This window comes from Thermomyces dupontii, assembly GCF_041956625.1.
Source record: "Thermomyces dupontii strain NRRL 2155 unplaced genomic scaffold VTN31scaffold_7, whole genome shotgun sequence".
Taxonomy (NCBI): Eukaryota; Fungi; Ascomycota; class Eurotiomycetes; order Eurotiales; family Trichocomaceae; genus Thermomyces; species Thermomyces dupontii.
The window spans coordinates 466,775-490,799 of record NW_027192313.1 but is presented as its reverse complement, the minus strand read 5'-3'; the positions used below and the strand labels follow the sequence as shown (position 1 = coordinate 490,799).

The window sequence follows — 24,025 nt, the reverse complement described above, 5'->3', positions numbered from 1 at the left end:
AATGAAGGGGCTCTGAGGTCTGACTGGCCGCTAGTGAGCATGACAGCGGTCACTGGCGAGGCTGAGGCGCGAAGTCCTGACTCTTGAGGGCAGAGAAGTTAGAGCAGAAACTGGCAGACACTACTGTAGCTGAATATTTTCTGGTAACACTTTACGAAAGTTTAGCCCAATTACAAATCTCAAACGATGAGTGCGACAGGACGAATTACTGCCTGGTAGTTATAGGTGGTAGGCATAAAGTCACATCTTCATCTTCCACAGTCAGTGATAGTAGATGGCTAGAGGTACTATTTCAAATAATAATAATTGTAGTCGCCCACCACAGGCAGGGTTAACACTGTATCAATGTAGAAATCTCCCCAGGGTCAATACCAGATACTTCTCGTTCGGTGGTGAGGAATGGACTCCTTCCCCTCCTTCTCCAACGCCTTCATGGCGTCATACAGGAAGAAATCAATCAGGATGGCGTTCAACTTGATTGTCTTGTCTTCGCTCGTAACGTCCCCATTGTTGTTGTCGCTGGTCTGAATGTATGTCATGTGCGCTGCCTCGGGATGCCGGCGAAGTATTTCTCGCCGAATCAGTTCAACACACCAAATGCTCACACCCCGAATTTCTATCTCCCACTTCGATCCGCTTGGGATCTCCTCGAACCTACGGATGTGCGACTCCAGGCGCGGTGAGTAGAGCAGAGACCCTAGACTATGAAGCATTTGGGGGACACGGTAGTCTTCATGGTACTAGTGAGTTTCAAATTCGAGACCGAGTGAAAACCTTGTGGCGGCTTACCGGCAAACATGGTAAGTTTGTCAATGTCGTCAAACTGGCCATACCCTTGGCCCTCGAAACAGGCCCATAGATCTGCGACGAGAATCTGGGCTCGCTTGTAGAAGCGCACGCGACGCCCATCTAGACTGGCTTCATCTCGGAAGCAGGGAAACCTCTCTGCCAAGAGATTTACCAACACAGCCGCCGACCTGTTGGCCTCGTTGATGCAGTTCAGAAAAGTTCCGTCGAACTCCTCGTTCAATATACGGCCCGCTTCTCGCAGGCATGCAATTCGTTCTTCCAGCAGGGGCATTTGCTCATCCGTAGCGGAACGAAATACGTGTTTCAGTAGATCATCACTGCATTCATCTTCCTGGCACCAGAACGATGGAGTCGTGATTGGAATCTCTGCGAGTGTCAGTGACCGATAAGAAAATAAAAGTGGCTAGCAGCTCGAGAAAGACTCACCCTCATCCAAAGCTCTTTGCAGTGCAGCAACTAAGCTCCAGTATCCGGTCCACTTCTTCCCGCGGTACTCGACGGCGAATCGCTTCGATTCATCCGTCTCCGTCGACCAGAAGCTGAAATTGAGCAAATCCATCGTGAAAACGAAGTTAACCGTGGCCTCGTTTTTGGTCTTGGGGTGTAGTTCATGCTGGGCCCATGTCTTGATGGAATACGACTGCTCTTTCATCCGCTCCCATATCGTCTCCGCAGCTTCTTTGGTCTTCTGCGGATCCAGAGCCACGTCGATGGCATTGTCATAGATATACTCAGCATCCTTCAAGACCTTGGTGTCCGCTGGAATAGGCGCCTTTGACGCCCCTTTGAGCCCCAGAGACTGGCGTAAAAGCTCCAGAAGCTCTGGGTCTGCTTCGTCGTCGGACATGGCCTTTCCCTCGCTATGTACTCCGTACTCACTGCTAGTACTAATATTTCTCGCCTTGGACTCGGAGTTTTGGGTCGTCAAGCCAAAGTCAAACCAGCTCAAATATTATGTACCCAGTTCAGATCATCCTGGATCAAGAAATCAGCCCATCGATCAAGCAGCACAGGTAATGACCCCATGTACTCCGTACCTCATGGAAAAACTGGCCAGACAGGGTACTTGAATGTTTAATGTCCCTCCTGTCGTATTCGTCAAGTAACTTTAGTAGTCTTGTCGCTTAGGTGGCCTGCCTGCGTGTCCACGTCGCCTCGATGAGAGGACTACGGCTGGAACAGAAGTAAATGGCTCGTAGCAACAGCGCAGATCATCAAGCCCGGCCTACAATGTCTACTCGCACTCGCCTTTGATGTACCTACTCGAGTGGAGATGCCGAGCCAAGGATTGGTTACAGTAGTTATTACATAATCAGACTCTAAACTCTGATTGGCATTTGGCCTGTTAACTGATTACCTACGGAGTACTCGTAATTAAGTTACGTGAGATATTAACCTAATACTGGACAATTGGGGAACTGCAGAGGTGGACACCCCTCCTGCTCCAGGTTCCGATGCAGATGCGCTCATGCGCGACTCCGAACGACTCCCAGGTTTCGGGGGGTTGGAGGTCCAGAAATCGCTGAATCCATCCCTGTGGCCATTGGCATTGGCCTCACGGTTGATAGGGGGCAGGCAATCTTCGAGCCAGTTGCAACAACCAGCCAAGACTATACTTGCATGTTGATTTCCGCTCTAGCTCAAGGGACAACGCTCATGAACGTCATGACAGGGGATACTGAGGCTGAACATCATGTATAGTAGGTTATCTGACGATACCGACTAGTCATGTACATAATAATTACTCTAGTTTGAGTTGTCTTCTCAGAGTCTGCTTGGTATAACTGCCTGACGGAGCAGACTTGGACCGGGTGCCGCGTCGGTCGCGTTCGCGACCGATCGACGTCAGAATTCCGCAGCCTCAGGCATGCCATCTTGAGTCCACCACCATTGATCAATCGTAATCCAACCCTGCTGCTTATTGTTCTCCCTCCCTTTCTCCTCTTCGTTCCTTCGCGTTCATTGCGCGGTTGAATCAGTCAGCTCCCGGCGAACAAGTCCGTAGGCTTCTTTCTCGGACTTGCTTGTAATATGGGGCGAGATACGCATCTGAAGCGGTCCTTGGGGACGCTCTCAAGGACCATTCGAGAGGTGAGTATTGTAGACTCCAATTGCATTTTCCAGAACTTCCTTTATGGGCATTTCAGTACTAACCGAGCGCTCCTCATAGTGCCGTGTCTTACTAGTGGGCGCAGGAGGCATCGGTTGCGAATTGCTCAAGAACCTCCAGCTCACCGGCTTTGGCGAAATCCACATTATTGATCTCGATACTATCGACTTGAGCAATCTGAATCGGCAGTTTCTCTTCCGTCAAGAGCACATCAAGAAGTCCAAGGCCCTGGTACGTCGAAATGGCGGCTCTGTCAGTCAAATCCACTGGGAAGTTTAACGGTTCTTTGCCGGCATACAGGTCGCCAAAGAAGTTGCGCAGAAGTTCCGGCCGGATACGAAACTCCACGCCTATCACGCGAATATAAAGGACAGTCAGTTTACTGTCGACTGGTTTAAAACGTTCAATATCGTTTTCAATGCCCTTGATAATCTCGATGCACGACGCCATGTCAATCGGATGTGTTTGGCTGCTAATGTACCACTCATCGAGAGTGGCACGACGGGTTTCAATGGACAAGTTCAGGTGATCAAGAAGGTGACTGGATATTGAAAGTGCGCCGGCGCGAGGGCGGATGCTGATGTGGTTATGTGCAGGGTTTGACCGAATGCTATGACTGCAACCCGAAGCCAGTGCCCAAGTCATTCCCCGTCTGCACGATCCGATCTACACCCAGCCAACCAATTCACTGCATTGTCTGGGCCAAGAGCTATCTGCTCCCGGAGCTCTTCGGAACGAGTGAAACGGATGAACAGGAATTGGATCATAGCGAGGATGCTGAGAATGGTATATATACGTTCAGGACGTGCGGGAAACTGGAAGAGACTGACTTGGTACAGCGGAGGAGATTCAAAATCTTCGACAAGAAGCACAGGCCCTCAAAGCCATTCGCGCTTCAATGGGCACTGAAGAGTTTGCCGAGCAGGTCTTCACAAAAGTCTTCAAGACGGACATTGAACGACTACGAGATACAAAGGAGATGTGGAAATCACGGGATCCTCCAGTGCCTCTAGAATTCAGCAAGATAGAGCAGAGATGTGGAGGAATAGACCGCAGCGTGTCCAAGAATGACCAGCGAGTCTGGACCTTGGAAGAGAATTTCGTAGTATTCAAAGACAGGTAAGGATACGCACAAACTCTTAAGGGGATGTATAACTGAGAGCCATTCAAGTCTCGAACGATTGAGCAAACGAATGCTGTCATTGCAACGGCAGAGTAATGATGGTGTCCAGCCGATTATCACATTCGACAAGGACGACGAGGATACTTTAGACTTTGTTGCCGCCGGCGCTAATTTGCGATCTAGAGTATTCAACATCGAGGAAAAGTCCAAGTTTGATATCAAGCGTAGGTTTCCCACGGGGGCAAGCTAACTCCGGACGTTACTAACGCGATCGATGCTGCGCAGAAATGGCCGGGAACATTATTCCTGCTATCGCCACAACAAATGCGATGGTGGCTGGTCTTTGTGTGCTTCAGGCTTTCAAAGTCTTGCAAGGGAACTACGAGCAAGCCAAGATGATGTTCCTCGAGCGATCCAGTCTCAGGGCCATCAATTCCGAGAGTTTAAGGCCACCAAACCCTTTCTGCCCCGTTTGCTCAGTTGCCCAGGGCCGAGTTTTTGTAGACTTGGAACATGCGACGCTAAATGACTTGGTGGAGAGCGTACTCAAAGGGCATCTGAAGTACGGAGACGAGTTCTCGGTTAGTACCGAGCAGGGAGTGATCTATGATCCCGACCTGGAGGACAACCTCCCCAAGAAGCTGGCCGAGTTTGGAATCAGAGCCGAGAGCCTGATCACGGTGATCGATGAGGCGGATGAAGATACGCGAGTCAATCTGGCGCTGCTAGTTATTGAACGGTATGCATTCCATTTCTTCGGATGGTATCACGACGCTGACTAGTTGGCAGACAAAAGGCTACACCAGAAGACAGTCCGATTTCCCTAGATGGAGACATCACTATCCCGCCAAAGCCTAAGCAACCGGAGCCGGCTACCGAGCCGGCGGCCAATGGTACTGCCAATGGTACAGAGGCAGCACAGCGGAAACGCGGGGCTGAAGAGGCTGGGATGACTGAAGCACAGCCGAGCCCCAAGCGACTGGCCAAGGGCAACGGGGATGCGTCAGAGCCGATCGTAATTGAGGATGATTCTGGCGCGATTCTGATTGACTGAGTCCTTCGATCGAAGGATATGTTGTATTCTTGTACATTATTGTAGGCAGGCCACATTGTTTTTTTTTTTTTTTCCTGGAGGACTCTGGCTATTTTCCCTCACGGTATGGCGGGTGGGCGTTGTTTTGTGTGCTTTGTGTTTCGTTTCCATTCCTGCATGGTCAGACTGGGATATTCGGGAGAATAAGCATTGGCAGGGAGATAAATGTGTTGAATGATAGCCGATGAAATGGCCCGGATAGCCCGCAGTTTATGACAATCATACTCGACGGTCCGACTGCAAACAGCGTACCAATGAAATATTGTAAGGTCAAGTAGCGCTCAGACCGCCATCGAGATTGAGTACACAGTTGTTGGCATACTCGTTCGTGGCCAGAAACAACGCTGCATCGGCAATTTCGGCCGGAGTTGCGAATCTCCGGAGCGGGATGCGATCTTTCAGCTGGGACACACGCTCTTCGCTAAAATCTGCCAGAAAGTCATTATACGTGATGGTGGCTAACAGGTGGGGAGAGAAACTACCCTCGATAAAAGGGGTGTCGACGTAGCCGGGCACAAGGGCATTCGACCTCAACACCATGCCCTTGCCACGAAGAAGCTCTGCAGCCTCCACCGCCAGCGATCGGGTCAGGCCAAGCAAGCCGGCCTTGGACGCGGCATAGGTCGCGGTCCCGGTGACGCCGCGCAGGGCGAGGAGAGAGGAAATATTGATCACGCATCTGGAGCGCGGCGCTGATGAGTCTCGAGTGCGAGCAGCGCGCAGGCAAGCCTTGAGCAAAGCTCTCGACGTCATGATTGCCCCTTCGAGATTCGTGCGCAGCATTGCGGAGATATCATCGGGGCTCGTCCGGATTAACACTTTCGAGACTGATGCTCCGGCGGCGTTGACGAGAATGCCTACATTATCCTGCAGGACGGCATAAGTAATTGCACGAGGAGTGCGGAGTGCGTTATTCCACCCTCTCAATGGGAGGACGAGAAAAAAAAAAAGGCAGTTCGTACCATCTCCTTTTCAAGATCCTTCAGCCATCCCTGCTGCACATCATCGTCATTTCCTCGCCCACTATTCTCCCCTGCCAGCTTGGAGACGTCCCCCGGCAAGACCGAGATCGTACTACTCCTCTCGGGTGATAGATGATGTTCTAATCGCTTCTTCGCTTCCATCAATCGATCATGCGACCGTCCGACGAGAATAATTGCTTTGGCCCCCTCAGCGAGAAACCGTTCGGCGATGGCATATCCGATTCCAGACGATCCTCCGGTGATCATACATGTTTGGTCCATAAGGCGCTGCGGAGCGGTCGATATGCCTCGCCCCCACGGGATCGGCAGCGTTGGGCGCAGAATGGCCGCCCGGAATAATGGATTCCGCATAACACAGAGGAAGCCTGAAAGGCTGAGAGTGCGACAATGATTGGGCCCCAAGAGGATGGATCGATTTGGCTATCAATTCCCACAAGCAACAAAATTAGCTTCACAAATGTCAACACACGGCACTTTGGCAGTTGGCACTGACCTGATATGGCTCGAGCCTAATGTTATAACCCTAACTCTAACTTAATTAGGAAGTACGTAGTACAGTACTTCATTTGCTCTGGGAACAACGATTGGATGGAAAAGATGGAAATGTTAACTGTCAGAAAATTCCCCAGTGGAGGCATGATCAGCATAAACTTTTGTTGCCACTTGTTAGGTAGTATCTTGCTCTGCCTCTCATTCAATCTTCTCTCTACGGAGTACTTGCAGGGTATGTGGGCGGCATTCGACATGGACGTTCACAACTATCCGTACTCCGTACAGTACGGTTAGGTAGTGGCTCTCTAGACGAGAAGACTTCAGTCAAGAGAGTACGGAGTATACGGAGTAACTAGTTAGACGGATCAAATTATGTTGATCATCAGACATAGCGCTGCAGGAATGGACTGTGTAAAAGGATTCATTGTCCTCTGCGACTTCTTTGTTCGTTCGCGAAGAACGAACCAACCAACATCTCCACAATGTGTGGCAGCCGCAGGAGACGTTGTCCTGTCTGCTCCCATCTTTCTCTCGAATCCTCTTCTCTCCACCACGATGACTTACGCGTCCCCGTGCCGCCCCCAGAAAGCTCAACGGGGATGCGTACAGAGATTCGCCAGCCATGGTCAACTTGAGATTGTCAGTCGTCACATTTGGCATAGCGTCGTTCGAAATTTGAGTATAAGTCCCTCGGTTTCAGAGACGCCCGCAATCTCGAGCACTGTCAATAACGCCTTCCTGAACTCCGTCCTTCCGACCAAGAAACTACATACAGCAGTGAGACAGGTCCGGCTGTGCTGCTGGAACAACTCGCTGTCTGCCAGGTCCCAGAGAAGGAGAGACGACTTGGAGCTTGATAGGAACAGTCGCCACCTTGACGAGTCCTACCTAGTACCTAACCCTAACCAAGTTGGGTTACGTAACAAAGTTCCAGTTCTCACTCGTAAGTTAGTCCAAATTACCTTGACCTCAAGGACGGCAGTGGTTGGTGATTGACACGGGGCTCTGCATCAATGAACTGTCAAAGGATCCTTCGTCCTCTGGGACGTTTGGAGCAATCGTCCTTTGAACAGAGGCCATGGTCCTGTTCACATTCAACAGCGGCAGGAAAAGTTACTTCCTGTCCGTTGCCGTCCTTCTCGCGATTCTCCTCTTCTTTTCGATGCGACAGCAACATGCCTCGGTGCGGCCCCTGAGCACTGAGGCTCAGAGGAACCCGAGCAAAGCTCAAGACCATCCGCCCAAGGCTCAGGAGCATCTGCCTAAGCCTCAGGATTCGTACTCGTCATCCGAAGCGGACCCGGTTGTCAACCCAGCTTGTCCTGAGTTGCGCTTGGAAAACCCCGACATCAAACTCAGTCGCAAGATCAATTACGTCCGCCGCTGCATCAAACCAAAGTACGACGATGGCGTCGCCCGGTATGACCGAGGTGATGGCCGTTTCATCGACAAAATCGTCAACGTCCGTGGGCCTTTGATGACGGAGAAGACCCCCGTGAATCTGGAGGAGTGCGATTTCGCGGAATTCACCTCATGCGACGATATCATCGAGCTGCCTGTCCAGCGACCATACCCAGAAAGAGAATTCGGCGAATTCGTCTTCGGCGTTGCGACCACCTATGAACGCCTCGAAAAGTCCATACCGCAGTTCAAGCATTGGCTTGGCGACAGTGGCGCGCCGCTGATTGCTCTGGTGATTGACAAAGAGGACGAAATCCAATCGAACACGTTAGATTTCCCGCGCCTCGCTCGAAAGTACGCCGACGCAGGAATGACAGTGAAGATCGCGCGACCGCATGGAATGGACCATTCGGTGGAGAAATCACATATGATGGTAATTCGGGATATGCTAGCCCACATTGACGCCGAAGGTAACGCCAGCGGGACGCGCTGGCTGGGCGTCATCGATGATGACACCTTCTTCCCGTCGTTGTACGCGCTGTCAGAAGCCCTGTCACATTACGATCATACCGTTCCGGCCTATCTTGGAGCCGTCAGTGAACATCTCGAGCTCAGCACAATTGGCGGCCCGGGGGCAGCGTATGGTGGCGCCGGGATTTTCTTGTCAGTGCCCCTAGCTCGAGAAATTGCCCCGCATCTGGATTCGTGTTTGAGTGGACGCGGCGGTGACATGCAGATCATGGATTGTATCTACGACCACAGTCATGCGCGGCTTCTCCCGGTTGTAGGACTGCAGCAGACAGACATGGCTGGTGACATGTCCGGCTTTTTCGAGTCTGGCTGGCGATATCTCAGCCTACATCATTGGAAGTCGTGGTTCCATGAGCCCGTAGAGAAGCAGGCAGCGGTCGTGAACATCTGCGGCGACTGTTACCTGCAACGGTTCTCCTTCGAAGACAATGCAGTTCTGACCAATGGGTACTCCATCAGTGTCTATCCGCACGGCTATCCGGATTTTACCCGAATCGAGGGCACATGGCAACATGCCCTTTCGGACAATCGTCTGTTCCAGTGGAGTATGGGACCATTGAGACCGCCAATTTCCAAGGAGGACAAGCTGTCGTATAAGTTGGTGGAAGCCTTTACCACCGAAGACGGGATGTTTCGCCAGATTTTCGTTCGCAAAGGCGACCAAGAGAGAAATGAAATTGATGAAGTGGTTGATCTTCTGTGGAAAGTGTAATGATCAAATAGAAGAGCGATTCAGTTTCTCACGCGTATATTATATGGTGATGCTTGCCAGTTTTCAGCTGTATCATGTCTTTTAAAAGCTGATGTCACACACAGGAGTTCGTAGAGCTCAAGATGACGCTTACATTCGACGCAAAGGTACTAGGGGCATATTATGCGGCAGCCACACGGATGTCTCCTCGATACCCCATGACAGCGTTGTTGTCAAAGCTGACAAATGGATCCAAATCATGGACTTGTTTGATGTACAAGATTTGCCTCAATTCTCAAGCCATGGCCAAATGCAGCCCGTCACTTCATCACATTTGGCATTCACGTCGACACTACTTCTAGTTCTGAATAGTAGTTCACTGCTACATACGGTAGTACCATTTGACGCGGATTCTCCATGTGTACTATTAACAGCGCTTTTGTGTTTGACCAAAAGCGACTATCCCTGCTGTCGATTAGGCCGATTCATTGCTTTTCTAATCAGCATCACAGGACGAGTACTTACCATATGCCAGTATATAAGTACTTGCTCTGTCGGCTTTGTTTCCAATAGCCCTCATTCCTCGTACATACTACCCGTTTCAAAAGCGCCGCCATTCTCGTATTCAGTCTATAAATCCTCCGAAGCTTCTTGCAATACGGACCAGGTACACACAGCAGTTAAGACCGGTCTGCTGTTCTGCTTGGAAGAGCTTCGACTTTCGAGCCAGGTCCCCGGGAACCAGAGAGGGGCTGTTCGAGTGTTCGACTCCACTAACCGAGGGACTCGTAGTTCCCTGTAACCCTAACCAAATTGGGTTAGCTAACTAACTACCTAGGTAGTTACATAGTTAACTCACCTAGTTACGTTAACTCTATTACATAAGCAAACCTTTAACGCACGGACCATTCTACAGAGCATAAACTTTTTTGACCAGCTTCACATCTTGAGGATATCTCGGGAGAATGAACCATCGCAAAGCTTGTCCATACTACTCTTACGCTTCCTTGATGCCCTTCAGACCCAGGGCAAAATGTCCCAACCCTCTGAATACATAACGCTGGTCTCCAGTGACGGCTTTGAGTTCATTCTTCCCCGCAGCTGTGCCTGCGTATCAGGAACAATCCGACGGATGCTTGATCCATCCAGTGGGATTTCCCTCTTCCACCAGAATTGGTCTCTAGTGTCACGAAACTGACATTAGAAAACATTTAGGTAAATTCTCCGAAGCATTGACTGGTCGATGCGTTCTGGAGAATATCAGGTTTGTGGGCCCCCCCAGATCAACCGAATCCTTTTTTTTTTTGAATCGAAGGGTGATGGATTGACGGGGAATAGTGGCGTTGTACTTGAGAAAGTCTGCGAGTACTTTCTCTACAATGAGAAGAATAAGGAGCAGAGCAATGTGCCGGATATGGAGATTCCGTCGGAGTTGTGTCTCGAGTTATTGATGGCGGCGGATTACTTGGATAGTGAGTTTTTTTTTTTTTTTTCCTTCGCATTTGGCCATTGATGCTGACATTGCTTCTTAGCCTGATTTGTTTGAATATGTACATTGCAGGTTTGTTCCGGATGGGCATGATATGGCGGATAACAGATTCAAGGGATACGGCGTTGTCGGTGTGTTTGCTATTCTTGATTTGTTGAGAAATGGTTACGGAATAACCAACGGTCCTTTCCTCCCGTGTCGTGAATTCCCTGGCTAGTTTTGTCCATGCCATCGGAGAAAATCGACATGTGTCTTCCTTATAGACACAAGTCCAAAACCGTTATGGCAGAACGAGCATCCTTTTGATTCAGCCCTTGTCCTCTGCCACTGGACATGTCGGCTTTATTCCAGGGGAGACATACTTGAGCCGAAGCCACAGCGGATATTGTCATAAGTCATGAATGAAAATGTCAACGCCGCCAATCTCATCAACCTCGATTCTTCCCTTTGGACTTTCCACGTTGTCCACCTTTGCTGCCCTTGGGCCCCTCTCTCGCAAAGATAGGCGTCTTCGAGAAGCCAGCATCGCAAACCCGGAGGTAGCTTACAACACCCTGATCGACGACAGCAAGAATCACGCTGCGGTAACCCTGCCGCAAACGTGCGTAGACATTGCGCTCCATTTTCTCTCCTTTCGGTGGGTCTAAAGGTGTGCTTTCGAGCAGCGCGCGGAGTTGGGAGAGTGTGGGGACGGACGTTGTGCGGGCATTGACCACAGCTATGCGGAAATCTGGGTTGCCCGGCGCGGACTTCTTATACGGCGTTGATGGTTTGTAGACATGATATGATATCCGGAAAGGTGGATCGGTAGGTCTGGGTGGAGGGCGTTCAAGATCGACGTCCTCCGTTGGAATCAGTGCTAGGCGGTTGTAGACGTTGACTATTTGAAATTTGTCAGAGTCTCTCTCCTCCTTTTGACTAGCATCAGATACTAACCATAGCTTGTTGGATAGCTCAGCCCGACCAGCGGGCCCCGCGCGAGCCGACGAGACCGATCTAACCCAAACAGCTGAATGAGGTAGTTTGCCAAAGATCCAACACTTCTCGATCCAGAATTCGAATCGGGGCTGCCACGTATGCTTGGATCGTCCGCGACCGTCTCATCCCACGACGGCGCCCGGACGAGCGTATAACCAAGACGTTTTAGCCCGGAGTAGACAGCGAACCGCTCCAAAGTCAGACCCCCACGCCCAATCAAGCAGGTATATGCCGCTTGTAGACTCATTGGGACGCGCAGCGAAGTCTTCTCCGGATCGTCTTCCGACGCATCCCACATGATCTCCAGTGATCCGCGCTCCAGCAGGTACAGCGCTTCCTCAGGCAACAGCCAGATGCGGTTCCAGCTATCGGCCTGACCGACTGCTTTGAAAACCTGACCCTTGGGATTGCTTACACAAACACATGCGTCGGGCGAGATTCGTGGTCCCTTGGCTTCTGTCGACGTGTTACCGGTTCCGCTCCCCTTAAGAACTGACGCCGGCGGGGTAAATCCACCCGAAACGTAGACTCCAATGACGCGGTGTCTGGGATGATGCAAGCGCGGATGCGAGAGGGCTTGGTGCATGGCGGCGCGCGACGCGGCCAGCACATCGGACTGGTAGAGTGTGGGGTTAGGCTCAAAGTCCTTTTCACCACGACGGGGGAGCACGGCCGCATTGGTGTTGGAGTCACTATGATTTTCGACATCGAGTCAGTATGAGTGATATTATGGCATTGACTTTCGGGAATGGGGGATACTGCGAACAGTGACAGGCTGTTCAGGAATCGAAAATCCTGTACTTCGTCGGACAGGTCATGCTCAACCTGCGGCACCGACTCGTTTGGACCGGGAATGCGAATAACATCTTCGTCTGCGTCGGCCATTGCAATGCTCTTGACGAGGGATCAAAGGCGTTTTGCATGCAACTGAACTTTTGACTTTTTTTTCGCTGACATCAATGCATATACGCTTGGTTATCAGATCCAACGGTGGAGCTGCCGAGCCGGGTGCGGCTATCATCTGAGGTTAAACCAAGAATGGTTTAGCGCCAATGGCCCCAATGTCCTCTTTACCACTCGGGAACCGCTTTGGTAATGTACTTATTCACCGAGCTGGAGAGACAAAGGCTCACAGCCCACCACCAGTGCGCCTTCGAACAAGAAACATGTCGTCGCAAAACTACAGCGAGATTCTCCTCAAAGTACGTCAAGAGGCTCTGGATCTTGATTCCACTACAATCAGTAGTAACAGATTCGTGCTATAGCTGTCCACCAACCTGCAAAACACCCTCAACACCTTTGGCCCCTCCTCCCCGCAGTATCAGGCCGTGCTCCAGACTCTCAGAGACTATATTCGAGATATGGAGCGGCAAACTACCTCGCCTGATCCAGAGATGCTGAACTTTGCAATGCAACTGCTGAGAATACAATGATATGCGAGGCACTGTCATCATAGAAGACCGTATTGGGCACATGAATTCATGATTTTTGTGACTTTCAAAGAGAGAAATACCTACTGAAAACTGAATGCGCCTACCCCGTGTCCAACAATCAAACAAAGTGGTATCCTCGAGAGCATAACGGAACCAAGACAGCAAAGAATATTGCCTGCACCGCGTGTGATAATATACCATGTAACTCCAAATGCCATGCAACGCAACGCCATCAAAAGTCACAATCAAGAAAGAGCCAACTCAGGGTATTCGGAATTTTTTTCTTTAGCAGACGGATCCACACGGTATAATCTCATCGCTAGTCTCCGCTGAATCCAGGTGATACCAAGTAAAGCGTGGCCAGTTGTAAAGGTTAATCGATCAGTGGTTTCTTCATGTTTCCTACCACTGTCACTCCGATACTGCTCAATGCATTGGGGTCATTGAACCTAACGATACGAGGATGCGGCAGGATCGGGTTGTCCGGATTGATCGTCGCAGCGTCGCGCGCCGCTTGCTCAATGGCTTCCATTTCCTCTCTACAACCCGTATGGTCGATCGGACAGACCACAATGGGCTGTCGAATAACGATATCCCTTGCGCCGGTCAGATGTGCCTTGAACCGAGATCAGTATCCAGTATTCGACAGCCAGCAACATGCACCAATGAAGCGCACCTTGACGGTAACGTAATACTCAATCTTATAGAGAGTAGCCGTAGTGGTGAAGCCGCTCACCGCGTAGGATGGGAATGCCGCCTTCCCCCGAGGTAGAATGCCATCGGCATCTCTTAGATCCTTCGTCGGATACACCAGCCCGAGCGTTGTGAGGTAGCCTTGATCTGGAAGCCGGACGCCCACCTGCTCTGTCTTCTTCGCGATGGACTTTACCTTTCGTTGCGGCTCATCGCCTTCGTGATTGAAGACGATTTCCTCGTCAATGCTAATGCTGATCTTGTTGATTGTGACTTTGCGGGCCTTGCTGAGCCAGTCCGGATTCGGCGTAAGTTTGACATATACGCTGACGGGATCAAGTGGGCCATAGGACCACCGTGGTAAAGACACGCCCAGCGTCACCAGATGATCGGACACCTTTTCCGCAGTCTCGGGCCGGTTATACATTCCAAACGTTGATAATGTGTCGTAGCGCATGATCGGCACGGGGAAAGTGTGTTTCCGCTGCTCGGCCGGGCCTTGTTGCACAGTCACAACCATCTCGTAGTATGTTTCGGCGGTTCGGCTGGGCAATTGCAGACTGGCGGCCGGCACCCGTCGCGATGCTTCCGTTCCGCCCCGACCACACGGGATGAACAAAACGAACGGTAGATCCATGGACATGACTTCTTCGTAGTCGCGGCCCGCGGCGCATCGATACAGCAGCATTTCCTTGCCCACTCTTTCGACGATCTCCTTCCGCGGAGGTGCCAGGTGTTTCTTCGTTACCGAGTCGGCGGACGGGTGAATCGTCTCTTTGCGCTGTAGATATATCGTTACGAAGGACACGTTGACCGGGGCGCTGATGCCGACGCTGGGACGGATTTCAACCTTGCCTTCAATCCGCGGCTGATGAGGACGGTCAGCGCAACACGCCCCATTCATTGGTTTGGTCCACGGCGATCGGTTCGATTCACACGAAATTGCACTCACCAGCGTCGCCGAAATCCCCGGATAACCGACCAGAAAATTCCCATTCGGGGGACCAGACACTCGCACGAAGGCGGCCATGTTGCAGCGGCGCGAGCCTGGCCACCATGGGTGATGGCCAGCAGCAAGCGGGGCACGAACCTGACGAACCTCGTTGACGGATGCAGGCCAAGTTCTGAACTATGTATAAACAAAATGTCCGAGGGATTGAAATTCGGCCGGAACCCTGTGAACACGCAATGTTCAGGCGAATAATGGGCGCAACACAGTGTGAGTGCTGAGGATCGGTACGGAGTACTCTCTATTAAGTTGTTATTCGAATGATGAATGACGAATGAGACGGAGATTTGTCAGGCGGTGCTGTTGAAAATTGGACCCGGCTGAAAGACGAGCTAGGTTATGAATCTCTAGACGAGGATGAACACCCCTCTAAATGTTGAACGATTGCAAGTACTGTACGGACCAGATGATTCCGTGTGCCGACGACAACCAACAACCTGCACCATAATACAGTAAACATCACCGACGTTTTCCCAAGGTGGACCAGGGGCTGAGAGAGCTGAGAATGGAACGGCTTGTCTGGTCAAGGGGTTGGTCCACCAGGCTCCATCATCTTCACTCGTCAGAACCGTAGGGCAATAGTCTGGACAGGTACTCCGTACCAGTAGTACTACTAGTTAACTAACATATTGACTTTTTGCTGTCAGTCTGTCATTAATTCGTCCCTCAATACAGTACAGAACGGAGTATGTTTGTACTTCTCAGCTTTTTATCCCGCTTCTGGAACCATTGTCCGATCTCCGAGCCAGACCGCCAGACAGCGGACGAGCAGACAATCAATCAATACTAATCTCCCGGGCTCCTCGACATACTTATCTCCACAGAACTGATTGTGTCACGTGATCCAGGCAAGTTGTACATTGACCAGAACAAATGATCACAAAAACAAAGCCTTTCATCCAGTCTGCTGGGTAGTACCGGTAGGTGCTGTCCAGCCTGGCAAAAACAACGGACAAGAAATTAGCACAGCCGCAAGGAGGAACGAGCAGCCATTGGCCAGGATGACATGCCAGCCACGCAGGGACACGCAAAGGGGCAAGCCAAGGAAAAAGCATTTCTTCACCTAAAGAAGCACTGCTACCTAAGAGCGGAAAATAACCTCAGAGGTAACTCGAGCCTCCAAGTGCTTCGTATGGTTGCAGCCGTCGGAAGCTTGCACACTTCAAACACGGAAATCATCCGCCTATCTCGCTGGCCAGGGAATTATCAAGGAATTCCACAGTTGCTTACGGCACGAAGACGCCGAGTGCCGTCTGCGTCTGCGGCCGAGCGAGACGAAGGACGGCGACCATCTGGTAATCTCAGGGATATGCTCGCCACACCGAGCGCAATCGAGAGATGCGTCTCGAAACACCGTTCTTCATTGACGTCTGCCGATGGGCAGATCGACAACTTCATTTACAACTCGATATGGCGACGGCCAAGAGCACAGCAGATACATGCTGGAGGTTTCAGTGTGAGGATCGGATGAAAGCGTACTCTAACGTGTCCCTACAGACCAGATACAGGAGACCGGCAGTTTGCACTCGAATAGTCTTGTGGATCAATCTAGGGTCACCCTCCTCACGTGGTGCTCCGACCGTCTGAGAGGATGGTACCGACCCCGATGACGACGTGATTAACAGGATAGACATATCCTCAATACCGAACACTCGGTGACACTTCCTTTTGGGCCTCTCCCCAGGGACCCGTCCATTTTATCTATCCATTCGAGCCGAACCATGTAAGCCGACGGTAGAAAAGCGCATCCCCGGCCCAAAGCACCAAAATCCTTCTTCGACGACGCCGGATGACCCACGCTCTCAGCCCAGTTTAGAACCCTCGGACCCCGACGAAAGAACAACTACTTCCCCCTCAAACGAGATACCGAGGGATCAGGGACATGGAGTTTGAACCAGGCACACGAAGTAGTCGATCGAGGGAATTCTATTCTCCGAGTACATGTATTATCATGAGCGCAGTTAGTGCAACCGAACGGCGTTCCCTTTGCAGTCGCTGTTGCTTCGTGCATTACCACCCGACAGTTCCGTTCTTCTCTGCCAGTCCTGTACTCTTAGGTCTGTCCGTTTGCGGACCGAAGCATGTGTCCATCATGGATACGAGATCATGGCCGTGGAACACGAACACATGCAGAGGCCCTACCGCCGCAGTAGGCCTAGCGTACAGTTATGTACGGAGTAGTACATGGAGTAGGTACTGTTCTGTGCACTGCTAAAGCTGCGGCGAAGTCCTCGCTGAGGGGTCTGGCGGCGGGGACGCCTCTTACATAAATCTTCAGAGGCTGCAAGTACGACAGACAACAGTATTATTCTGCCGACATGCCAAACTCCCAAGTGTTTGCTATGAATGCCGGGACAGTTCCTTGGGGCCAAGCTTGTCTAAGGCTCCCATCAGACACCAGGATGCCGCATAAGGAAATTCACATAGGGCAATTATGATCATCACCTCTGGCTCTTCAGGTCTTGATCAAGATTGGTTAGTTGTTGATTGATTTACCTAGTAAAATTCGCAGCAGAGTGCCAAATCCCAGCTATGAGATTTTCTGGCTCAGCAGGTTCTTAACCAATGTACGAGTACTCGTATAGTTATGGCTATTCTCACAGGTTTCTTCCCAGTTCACTCGAAGTATTTACTAATTATGGCTTAGCGTAAAACAATTCTCGCCATATTCGGTAAGCAGCTCTGTGAAAATATCTCTTCAACTACTCGTAGTTATGCTCCGTATTCTGGACGGCATAACTAGTTAATTACGTGTACTCGTAGTTTCGCCCCCTTCATCCGTTTCCAGAGCTTCCATCAGCCCAACAAATGACGGGAGCGGGAAAAAGTGCCAAGTCCCAAGGCCCACACGATTTTACAGCAGATACGTTCAAGTCCTGGACATAAAAATAACCTAATCAATTTGCGAGAGTGTTGGCGAGCTACCATCGATCCCGGAACTCCTGAGGAAATGCGACGGAGAGACAGCATATTATTTTTAGTTGGAAAATTGACTCTTACCTACTTTACCAGGTGATAAACTAATAATCTTTTTGTTTCTTTCCATCCCATCCCAGAACATACCTATTTCACCCATGAACGGGTTGATCATGTCCTCATGACGATGCCAAAGTCCATTCTCCTTGGACGCCAAGGGACCCTTGTCCGCACGATGAGACATACTCGTCTCCTCCTTTTCGCCGTGTTTGCGACGTTTGTGATCTTCTACTTGTCTCGAAATACCGCAGCAGCCAAGAAAACACCGCTCACGGTCCCCGAAAACGCACCGAAAGATGAACCCAAAGTCGCACCCAAGGCACGCATCGCTAAGGTGTCCATGGCGTACGGGGATAACGTGCTGTATGACCGGGCGCTGGAAAATCACAGACGTCATGCAGAGAGATGGGGTTACCCTATGTATACACTGCGGCGGGACGCTCTGAAGGGTTATTGGAACAAACCAGCTTGGATGCTCTCTCTTGTGGTACAAGAACTGGCGAAACCGCCGTCGGAAAGCGTGGAATGGATAGTGTATGTCTTGCGAGTCGACAGATTGTTGACCAAACACTGATTGGGACACCGCTTTCTTGAATAGTTGGGTAGATGCGGACTCTCTCATGGTAAACCCGGCAATTCCGTTCGAGATTTTTCTCCCTCCACCGGACCTCGATGATATCCATATGATCGGCACCAAAGATCATAATGGCTTCAACTCTGGGATCATATTCTTCCGCGTGCACCCATGGACAGTGAGCTTTCTGGCGGACACGTTTGCTTATCCACTTTGCCGACCCCAAGAGGACCTTGGATATTCTTTCGACCAGGAAGCTATGGCGCGCCTTCTCAAACGGCCCGACGGTCCACCGGCGGGCCAGGGCTATGCCGATCAAACAGTGTTCATGCCTCGACCATGGATCAACACGTACGAATTCCATCATGGCTATGAAGGGGGGAAGGGAGATATGCTGGTTCATTTCCCTGGCTTGTTCGAGGATCGAGCGCCGCACATGGAAAAATGGCTCAGTGAATTGGAGAGTAACCAGCAGGACTGGGAGGTACCTCTAGAGGAAACAGAGTATCCGAACCGCACGAAGATGTTTTGGAATGATATTCGAGAAGCCAGAAACCTGGCGAATCTGGTGCAAGAGGCAATTGCGCTTGCGCCGGAGGGTACCCCGACTGATGCTCGACGTCAGGCACTCGCCTACCTGCGCCATATTCTGCGGACTGAAACAGACAATTCCGAGGAATTACATAAAGCGATGGATCTACTGAGGGTGGCCATTACTCAGGACTCTCAGAGTGCGGAAGCTCAGAATCAGCAAAGCGAGATCCAGTGAGGTTAGAAACAGGAAGATGAGAAACAGCAACGGCAGGGTCAGCAAGGTCAGAGTTGAACATATTCGATGACTACTACTACTGAAATAGTTGGGATTTATGGATTGATTTGCGCAAAGGAAACGGGACGGTGGCGGATTCGGGGCCACTGGTTGTGACTGATATTTCATGAGTACATATGCATGCACTTTTGGATAAGACGAGCATCTGTGTAGGTTCTGGCGAATGGGTTCGGCACTGATAGAGGTACTTACCTATGTATTCCTAGGTAAGTTAGTGCTGTCTTGAATTGTGATAGCCTTACTTACAGAATCACAGTTCCTTTGGAAGAGACCAATATGAAGCATTCAAACAGAAATACCAAGAATGATCGACCTATGCTTATTAGTCATGGGTCCTTAATTAGTTCCTGCCACGACAGTACTGTAACAAAGCTCAATTGAGAGCTCTTCCCATTCAAGCAATCTACGACCACTGTTTAGACAACGTCGAAATGGATGCAAACGACGAGTCTGTACTCGAATATGCTCGGCGTTGCGGCATCGCTGTTGATCACCACAGCATCTCGCCCCTATCTCTCATCAAGCATCTACGCGACTCCGACAGCGACGAGTTCAAGGACGATCTCGATGGTGCCGATTTTTCTAGTTCCACCACAATGGATGCCATCAGCTCAAGAATTCGAAGCGAAAAAATAGAGGTTAGTAAGGGCGCAGCTGCGTACCTATCGACCATTCTCGGCGAGATATCATCGATCACCCGTGGTGAGAAAGAGATGAGCGAAGCGGAGTGGTGTGCCTGCTTTCCAGATTACCCTCGTCGACGAAAGGAGGATTTGAAGGTTGACATGCCGCTGTTAACATCTGATGAAGAGAAGAGCATGGCTACGTTCGCAGCACGACCCGTGGCAGAGGAAATGGTATTCGATGCACTTCGTTCGTTGACAGAAACAGGCAGTTGTGAGGACGAAGGTGAAGGACGGGCTTCTCCGGAGTATTTCGCTGCATTGGCAACAGAGATTGAAGAAGACCTGCAGCATGAGAAATTGGATTGCTCGAGGGACGCAATGGCTGTACTGCGGGAAGCTCTGAGAGCTGATGAGGGGGCGCACGGACGAGAAGTGGATGAGCTTGTTGGTGCCGCAACGGTAAGGGAATAGAACGCATAGCTCTGATTGCAGGGTCGAGAACGCGGCTGATATCTGTGTTAGAGGCGTCCTTGCAGACCAATTTCGCCCTTGTACCTCGAAATCGATCGCGGATCTCTCTCTTTTCTTTCGGGCGAATGCCAGTCCGGTAGTTTGCTTGATTTGCCGCCATCTGATTCAACTGATATGGCTCTCGAATGTCATCCACAACCTTGGCAGCAGGCAGACACTACGAGCTTGCTGCCTGACACTGGTGACGTCGAGTCTATTCTATCAGATGAAACTGTTCCGTCCGAGGTGGGATTATTAGGAAGGAGGATCGGTGCACTGATGAGCACACCAGATTCGGAGAAAGAATCAGCGGACTTGTCGAGTGGCGATCCGTCAGCCCTGGGGCAACCAGCAGCTGACAACTCAGCCAGGCTATCAAAAACTGGTGAAAACGCAGAGAATTTTTCACCATATTCTGATAAAAGATTGAGCGCTCGCTGCGCTGCAGGAGCATTTCCTACAGTTCCCCTGAAAAGGAAGCAAAGCGTGATTGATTGTACCAGAGATTTTCAAGATGTACGTTCCACGGCTCTTTCAGTTGACAGTTCCAAACGCTATCCAGAACAGGTTCAGGGAGATCGTGGAAGTGTTACGTCTCCGAGATTTTTTGCAGGGAAAAAACTAAGCGACTGCACCAAAGTATCCCATGTCGCAGCATTGCAAAAACGACAAGAGCAAGAAAACATGTCCGTATTGGGAACCTTGGACTCATTCATGCAAATTCGAGGGAAGACTGTGAAGCGGAGACTGAACAATGCGAGTCCGAACTTTACACAGTCCATGATTGAAGGTCGAGCTGAGCCGTCCGACGATCAAAAGGAGTCGATTGAGAGAAGCGCGCCCGAGATGCCACAGGACTTGCTCAAGGCACATGTTCCCGATATTCCCAGCTCAACCTCACCCTCAATCCTGGTCCTTTCCTCAGCCTTGCTTCAGTCAGATCTCGATCTCGTCCGTCACTTTGAAAGAATGGGCCCGACACCACAGCTTATATTTCGTGAATATCAGCGCAATCAGAGAGTGCCTCTATCTACGACTCATACGGGACTTGAGAATGAAGTGGACATTATTGTGTCCCCACAAGCGGGGATTCTCTTGACCACCTCTCAGGAAACAACACAAACATACCTCCCTGGACACCCGTCGCTTAGCAGAGGATATTCATCGCCACTTCAAGAACGCATTTCCAGGGCGTCACTTCGCTATGAGCGGCTCTACATTCTTATCCGAATCCCAGGCCATAGTATTGATGCACGGGCTCTCAGTGCTATATCTACGCTGAATGGGTTTTGCATGACGTTAGGCACATGTGAGGTTAGGCCGCTTCTTGTCGCTTTATCAGACACCGAAAGATGGATCAGCGCCCTTGCTTGCAAGGAGGTCATTAACCTACCATTGCCTGTGGAACATGTATTTCCAGAGGGCCAAGAGGAAGAGACATCATGGGAAGTGTTCCTCCGCCAGATGGGAATGAATCCCTTTGCGGCGCGAGTTGTTCTGGCAATGGCGACCGAAGACAATGAAGTCAGCCAATTATCTGCTTTTGTGGAGATGGAACCCCGGAAGCGCAGAAACCACTTTGGGCCTGTCCTCGGCGAACGGGTTCTGCGTCGGATCGAGCGCGTGCTGGAAGTGGATTGGCAGATTGACTGGGCAGTTGACCTTTGACGACTTCACGAACATGGCCCTTATATTTCAGCATATATATCCTGAAAGTTTAATCAACAGTTTAATAGAAGATTTCAGTTGCCCCTTCCCCCAGCTTTTTCCACGGCGGCGTGATATCTTGGCCAGCGTTAGGTGGCCCAGGGAACCGGCCGCTGCTGCAACTGTCCTGGATTTCCTCGCACTTTTTGCTCCATTCAGTGCAATAGCCATATCCGGTTGGCTGTGTCTCAGCCCAGCAGTTGTCGCTTTGTCTCCAGCAATCATCCGATGCCTTCGAATGCGTCAAATATGCACTTTCAAAGCAACCAGCGAGGGACACTTACAACCCAGCATTCTGCCTCGTCATTGTAGGCCGGGACCTCAAAACCGCACCAATTGCCGTTGACAAAGATGCATCCTGCAGGCTTGAGGCCTTTAATTTGGGTTCGATCCCGCTGCACCTGAAGATGGGAGTTGCTTTCTCCAGGTAGGTCAGCATTGGACCTCGGTTTGTACACGGGAGGCCCGAGAGGCGGGTAAGGCAATTTCAGAGGCTTGTCGTAAATATTGAACGTCAAGGCGGGGTTCTCGAGAGTGTAGGTGCCTTCACCGATGAAGACAGTCTCTGGGCGACGACCAGGGTTGGTGGTGGTGACATTGGATTCGATAAACACCTGAGCACAGCCAACGTAGAACTGCGGGTCAGGCGGGTTATCACTTGCTGCATGGAGGGCAAGCAGCTCCGTGCGGACGAGATAGTAGCCGCCCTCGATGTCGTCGGGAACCCGCACGGAGATGTGGCCGTCATTCTCGATCATCTTGGTGGTGCCCCATTTGCCGTTCTCGCGGTCGTAGACCGACTCCCAGATCTTGAACCATCCGTCACCAGCAGCGTTGTTGCTGTCGGTGGCTGAGGAGACTTTTTTCATGTACACGGCTGCAGGGCCCTTGTGCGACTCGTCTAATGGCAGCGAGTTCACGTCGTTTGGCGCCTCGCGGAATTCAAAGGTAAGGATCGATGAGGTTTTGGCAGGGCAGACCCGCGACACGCCTTTCTCGCCATCGATGCCTTTGTAGTGTTTCTCAAGGTTTTAGTAGCCTGGAAGTAGGTTGAATTTGATGGGGAAAGGGGAACATACCACAGGCAATATCCTTGCTTGATACGGGACTAACATAGGTGTTGCTTGTGTGCCCGTCCATGTTCATCCGGATGCAGACACCGTCTCCCTGGTTTTTCGACATACAGCGTAGTCATTACGGTATGAGCCCGGACAAGATTTGAGAGCACAACCATGCTCAAGGCCAGCTCAGCTGGCCAGGTGAAGATGTGCGACAACATCGTCCTTTCCAATCTCCACTCCCAATGGAGTCCCAAAATGTAATGAACGACTGAACGATGGTGGTCGAGGAGAAATACCTGCACCAAGCAGAGAGAAGGCCGAATATTTATAAACCGTCAATCAGATATATAGTATGATGAAAGTGCACTCTCATTCACTGTCCCAGGTCCGGAGTGAACCCTAGCTTCATTTCCCTGCCGGAACCCAAGACCTCATTAAACTTCTCGACATTCCGATGTGTTATTGACTCCATCGTATAAGAACGTAGTACTTCAAGATTTTGCCCTACCTCTAGCAGAAGATGTCGAATCACTTCGGTTCTTTGTTCCAAGTGCTCTCCCATCGAGGGAAATTCTTCGCAGTAGCACATGTTCAACCCTCTCATCAAAAATTGCTCTGTGAAGCGGTACTCGAAACATGTGGCGTTGTTTCAATTCACCAATATTGTCGGTGTGTTGTCGATGGTTAATTGTTTTGAAGGGGCAAGTAGGCGCTCCGTGCTGACCAGCGAGCCTGGGGCGAAACATTTCATGTTGTTTCCCGTCCACTGTGCCACATCCATTGGAAGAAAATCAAACCACGTTGGAGGCAGATTGTCTACATGGCATTGAAACGAGGGGAGAGACATTCAGAATGACTTGGAAGGGTTGAATAAGAGATGACGTTTCTCGGGAGAGGTAGATTTAG

The 24,025-nt window shown here is 50.8% G+C and overlaps 14 protein-coding genes across 14 annotated transcripts; 9 read left to right on the top strand and 5 right to left on the bottom strand.

Annotated features, from left to right (window-relative positions):
* Positions 1-365: 365 nt before the first annotated feature.
* VTN31DRAFT_6509 (uncharacterized protein) lies at positions 366-1,657 on the bottom strand (the record flags this gene model as incomplete). Its single annotated transcript, XM_069407127.1, has 3 exons — positions 366-730; positions 790-1,176; positions 1,237-1,657. 3 exons carry the CDS (start codon positions 1,655-1,657, stop codon positions 366-368), a joined length of 1,173 nt encoding a protein of 390 aa, XP_069258684.1.
* Positions 1,658-2,841: 1,184 nt separating this feature from the next.
* On the top strand, positions 2,842-5,097 carry VTN31DRAFT_6508 (uncharacterized protein; the record flags this gene model as incomplete). Its single annotated transcript, XM_069407126.1, has 8 exons — positions 2,842-2,901; positions 2,981-3,151; positions 3,221-3,457; positions 3,517-3,706; positions 3,760-4,039; positions 4,092-4,267; positions 4,329-4,782; positions 4,833-5,097. The coding sequence occupies 8 exons, from the start codon at positions 2,842-2,844 to the stop codon at positions 5,095-5,097; spliced, it is 1,833 nt and encodes a 610-aa protein (XP_069258683.1).
* A 309-nt stretch (positions 5,098-5,406) lies between these two features.
* On the bottom strand, positions 5,407-6,470 carry VTN31DRAFT_6507 (uncharacterized protein; the record flags this gene model as incomplete). The annotated part of the gene is made up of 3 exons (XM_069407125.1): positions 5,407-5,564; positions 5,619-6,003; positions 6,099-6,470. 3 exons carry the CDS (start codon positions 6,468-6,470, stop codon positions 5,407-5,409), a joined length of 915 nt encoding a protein of 304 aa, XP_069258682.1.
* Positions 6,471-7,013: 543 nt separating this feature from the next.
* On the top strand, positions 7,014-7,607 carry VTN31DRAFT_6506 (uncharacterized protein; the record flags this gene model as incomplete). Its single annotated transcript, XM_069407124.1, has 1 exon — positions 7,014-7,607. One exon carries the CDS (start codon positions 7,014-7,016, stop codon positions 7,605-7,607), a length of 594 nt encoding a protein of 197 aa, XP_069258681.1.
* An 82-nt stretch (positions 7,608-7,689) lies between these two features.
* Positions 7,690-9,255, top strand: VTN31DRAFT_6505 (uncharacterized protein; the record flags this gene model as incomplete). The annotated part of the gene is made up of 1 exon (XM_069407123.1): positions 7,690-9,255. The coding sequence occupies one exon, from the start codon at positions 7,690-7,692 to the stop codon at positions 9,253-9,255; it is 1,566 nt and encodes a 521-aa protein (XP_069258680.1).
* A 91-nt stretch (positions 9,256-9,346) lies between these two features.
* Positions 9,347-10,036, top strand: VTN31DRAFT_6504 (uncharacterized protein; the record flags this gene model as incomplete). The annotated part of the gene is made up of 1 exon (XM_069407122.1): positions 9,347-10,036. The coding sequence occupies one exon, from the start codon at positions 9,347-9,349 to the stop codon at positions 10,034-10,036; it is 690 nt and encodes a 229-aa protein (XP_069258679.1).
* A 231-nt stretch (positions 10,037-10,267) lies between these two features.
* On the top strand, positions 10,268-10,771 carry VTN31DRAFT_6503 (uncharacterized protein; the record flags this gene model as incomplete). The annotated part of the gene is made up of 4 exons (XM_069407121.1): positions 10,268-10,382; positions 10,450-10,498; positions 10,573-10,706; positions 10,767-10,771. The coding sequence occupies 4 exons, from the start codon at positions 10,268-10,270 to the stop codon at positions 10,769-10,771; spliced, it is 303 nt and encodes a 100-aa protein (XP_069258678.1).
* Positions 10,772-11,151: 380 nt separating this feature from the next.
* Positions 11,152-12,586, bottom strand: VTN31DRAFT_6502 (uncharacterized protein; the record flags this gene model as incomplete). The annotated part of the gene is made up of 3 exons (XM_069407120.1): positions 11,152-11,603; positions 11,660-12,393; positions 12,468-12,586. 3 exons carry the CDS (start codon positions 12,584-12,586, stop codon positions 11,152-11,154), a joined length of 1,305 nt encoding a protein of 434 aa, XP_069258677.1.
* A 281-nt stretch (positions 12,587-12,867) lies between these two features.
* VTN31DRAFT_6501 (uncharacterized protein) lies at positions 12,868-13,134 on the top strand (the record flags this gene model as incomplete). Its single annotated transcript, XM_069407119.1, has 2 exons — positions 12,868-12,903; positions 12,967-13,134. The coding sequence occupies 2 exons, from the start codon at positions 12,868-12,870 to the stop codon at positions 13,132-13,134; spliced, it is 204 nt and encodes a 67-aa protein (XP_069258676.1).
* A 373-nt stretch (positions 13,135-13,507) lies between these two features.
* VTN31DRAFT_6500 (uncharacterized protein) lies at positions 13,508-14,857 on the bottom strand (the record flags this gene model as incomplete). The annotated part of the gene is made up of 3 exons (XM_069407118.1): positions 13,508-13,750; positions 13,811-14,695; positions 14,780-14,857. The coding sequence occupies 3 exons, from the start codon at positions 14,855-14,857 to the stop codon at positions 13,508-13,510; spliced, it is 1,206 nt and encodes a 401-aa protein (XP_069258675.1).
* Positions 14,858-15,842: 985 nt separating this feature from the next.
* VTN31DRAFT_6499 (uncharacterized protein) lies at positions 15,843-16,307 on the top strand (the record flags this gene model as incomplete). Its single annotated transcript, XM_069407115.1, has 1 exon — positions 15,843-16,307. One exon carries the CDS (start codon positions 15,843-15,845, stop codon positions 16,305-16,307), a length of 465 nt encoding a protein of 154 aa, XP_069258674.1.
* A 1,680-nt stretch (positions 16,308-17,987) lies between these two features.
* VTN31DRAFT_6498 (uncharacterized protein) lies at positions 17,988-19,155 on the top strand (the record flags this gene model as incomplete). Its single annotated transcript, XM_069407114.1, has 2 exons — positions 17,988-18,346; positions 18,411-19,155. 2 exons carry the CDS (start codon positions 17,988-17,990, stop codon positions 19,153-19,155), a joined length of 1,104 nt encoding a protein of 367 aa, XP_069258673.1.
* Positions 19,156-19,646: 491 nt separating this feature from the next.
* VTN31DRAFT_6497 (uncharacterized protein) lies at positions 19,647-22,019 on the top strand (the record flags this gene model as incomplete). Its single annotated transcript, XM_069407113.1, has 2 exons — positions 19,647-20,300; positions 20,364-22,019. 2 exons carry the CDS (start codon positions 19,647-19,649, stop codon positions 22,017-22,019), a joined length of 2,310 nt encoding a protein of 769 aa, XP_069258672.1.
* Positions 22,020-22,080: 61 nt separating this feature from the next.
* On the bottom strand, positions 22,081-23,240 carry VTN31DRAFT_6496 (uncharacterized protein; the record flags this gene model as incomplete). Its single annotated transcript, XM_069407112.1, has 3 exons — positions 22,081-22,290; positions 22,343-23,067; positions 23,138-23,240. 3 exons carry the CDS (start codon positions 23,238-23,240, stop codon positions 22,081-22,083), a joined length of 1,038 nt encoding a protein of 345 aa, XP_069258671.1.
* Between the last annotated feature and the right edge of the window lie 785 nt (positions 23,241-24,025).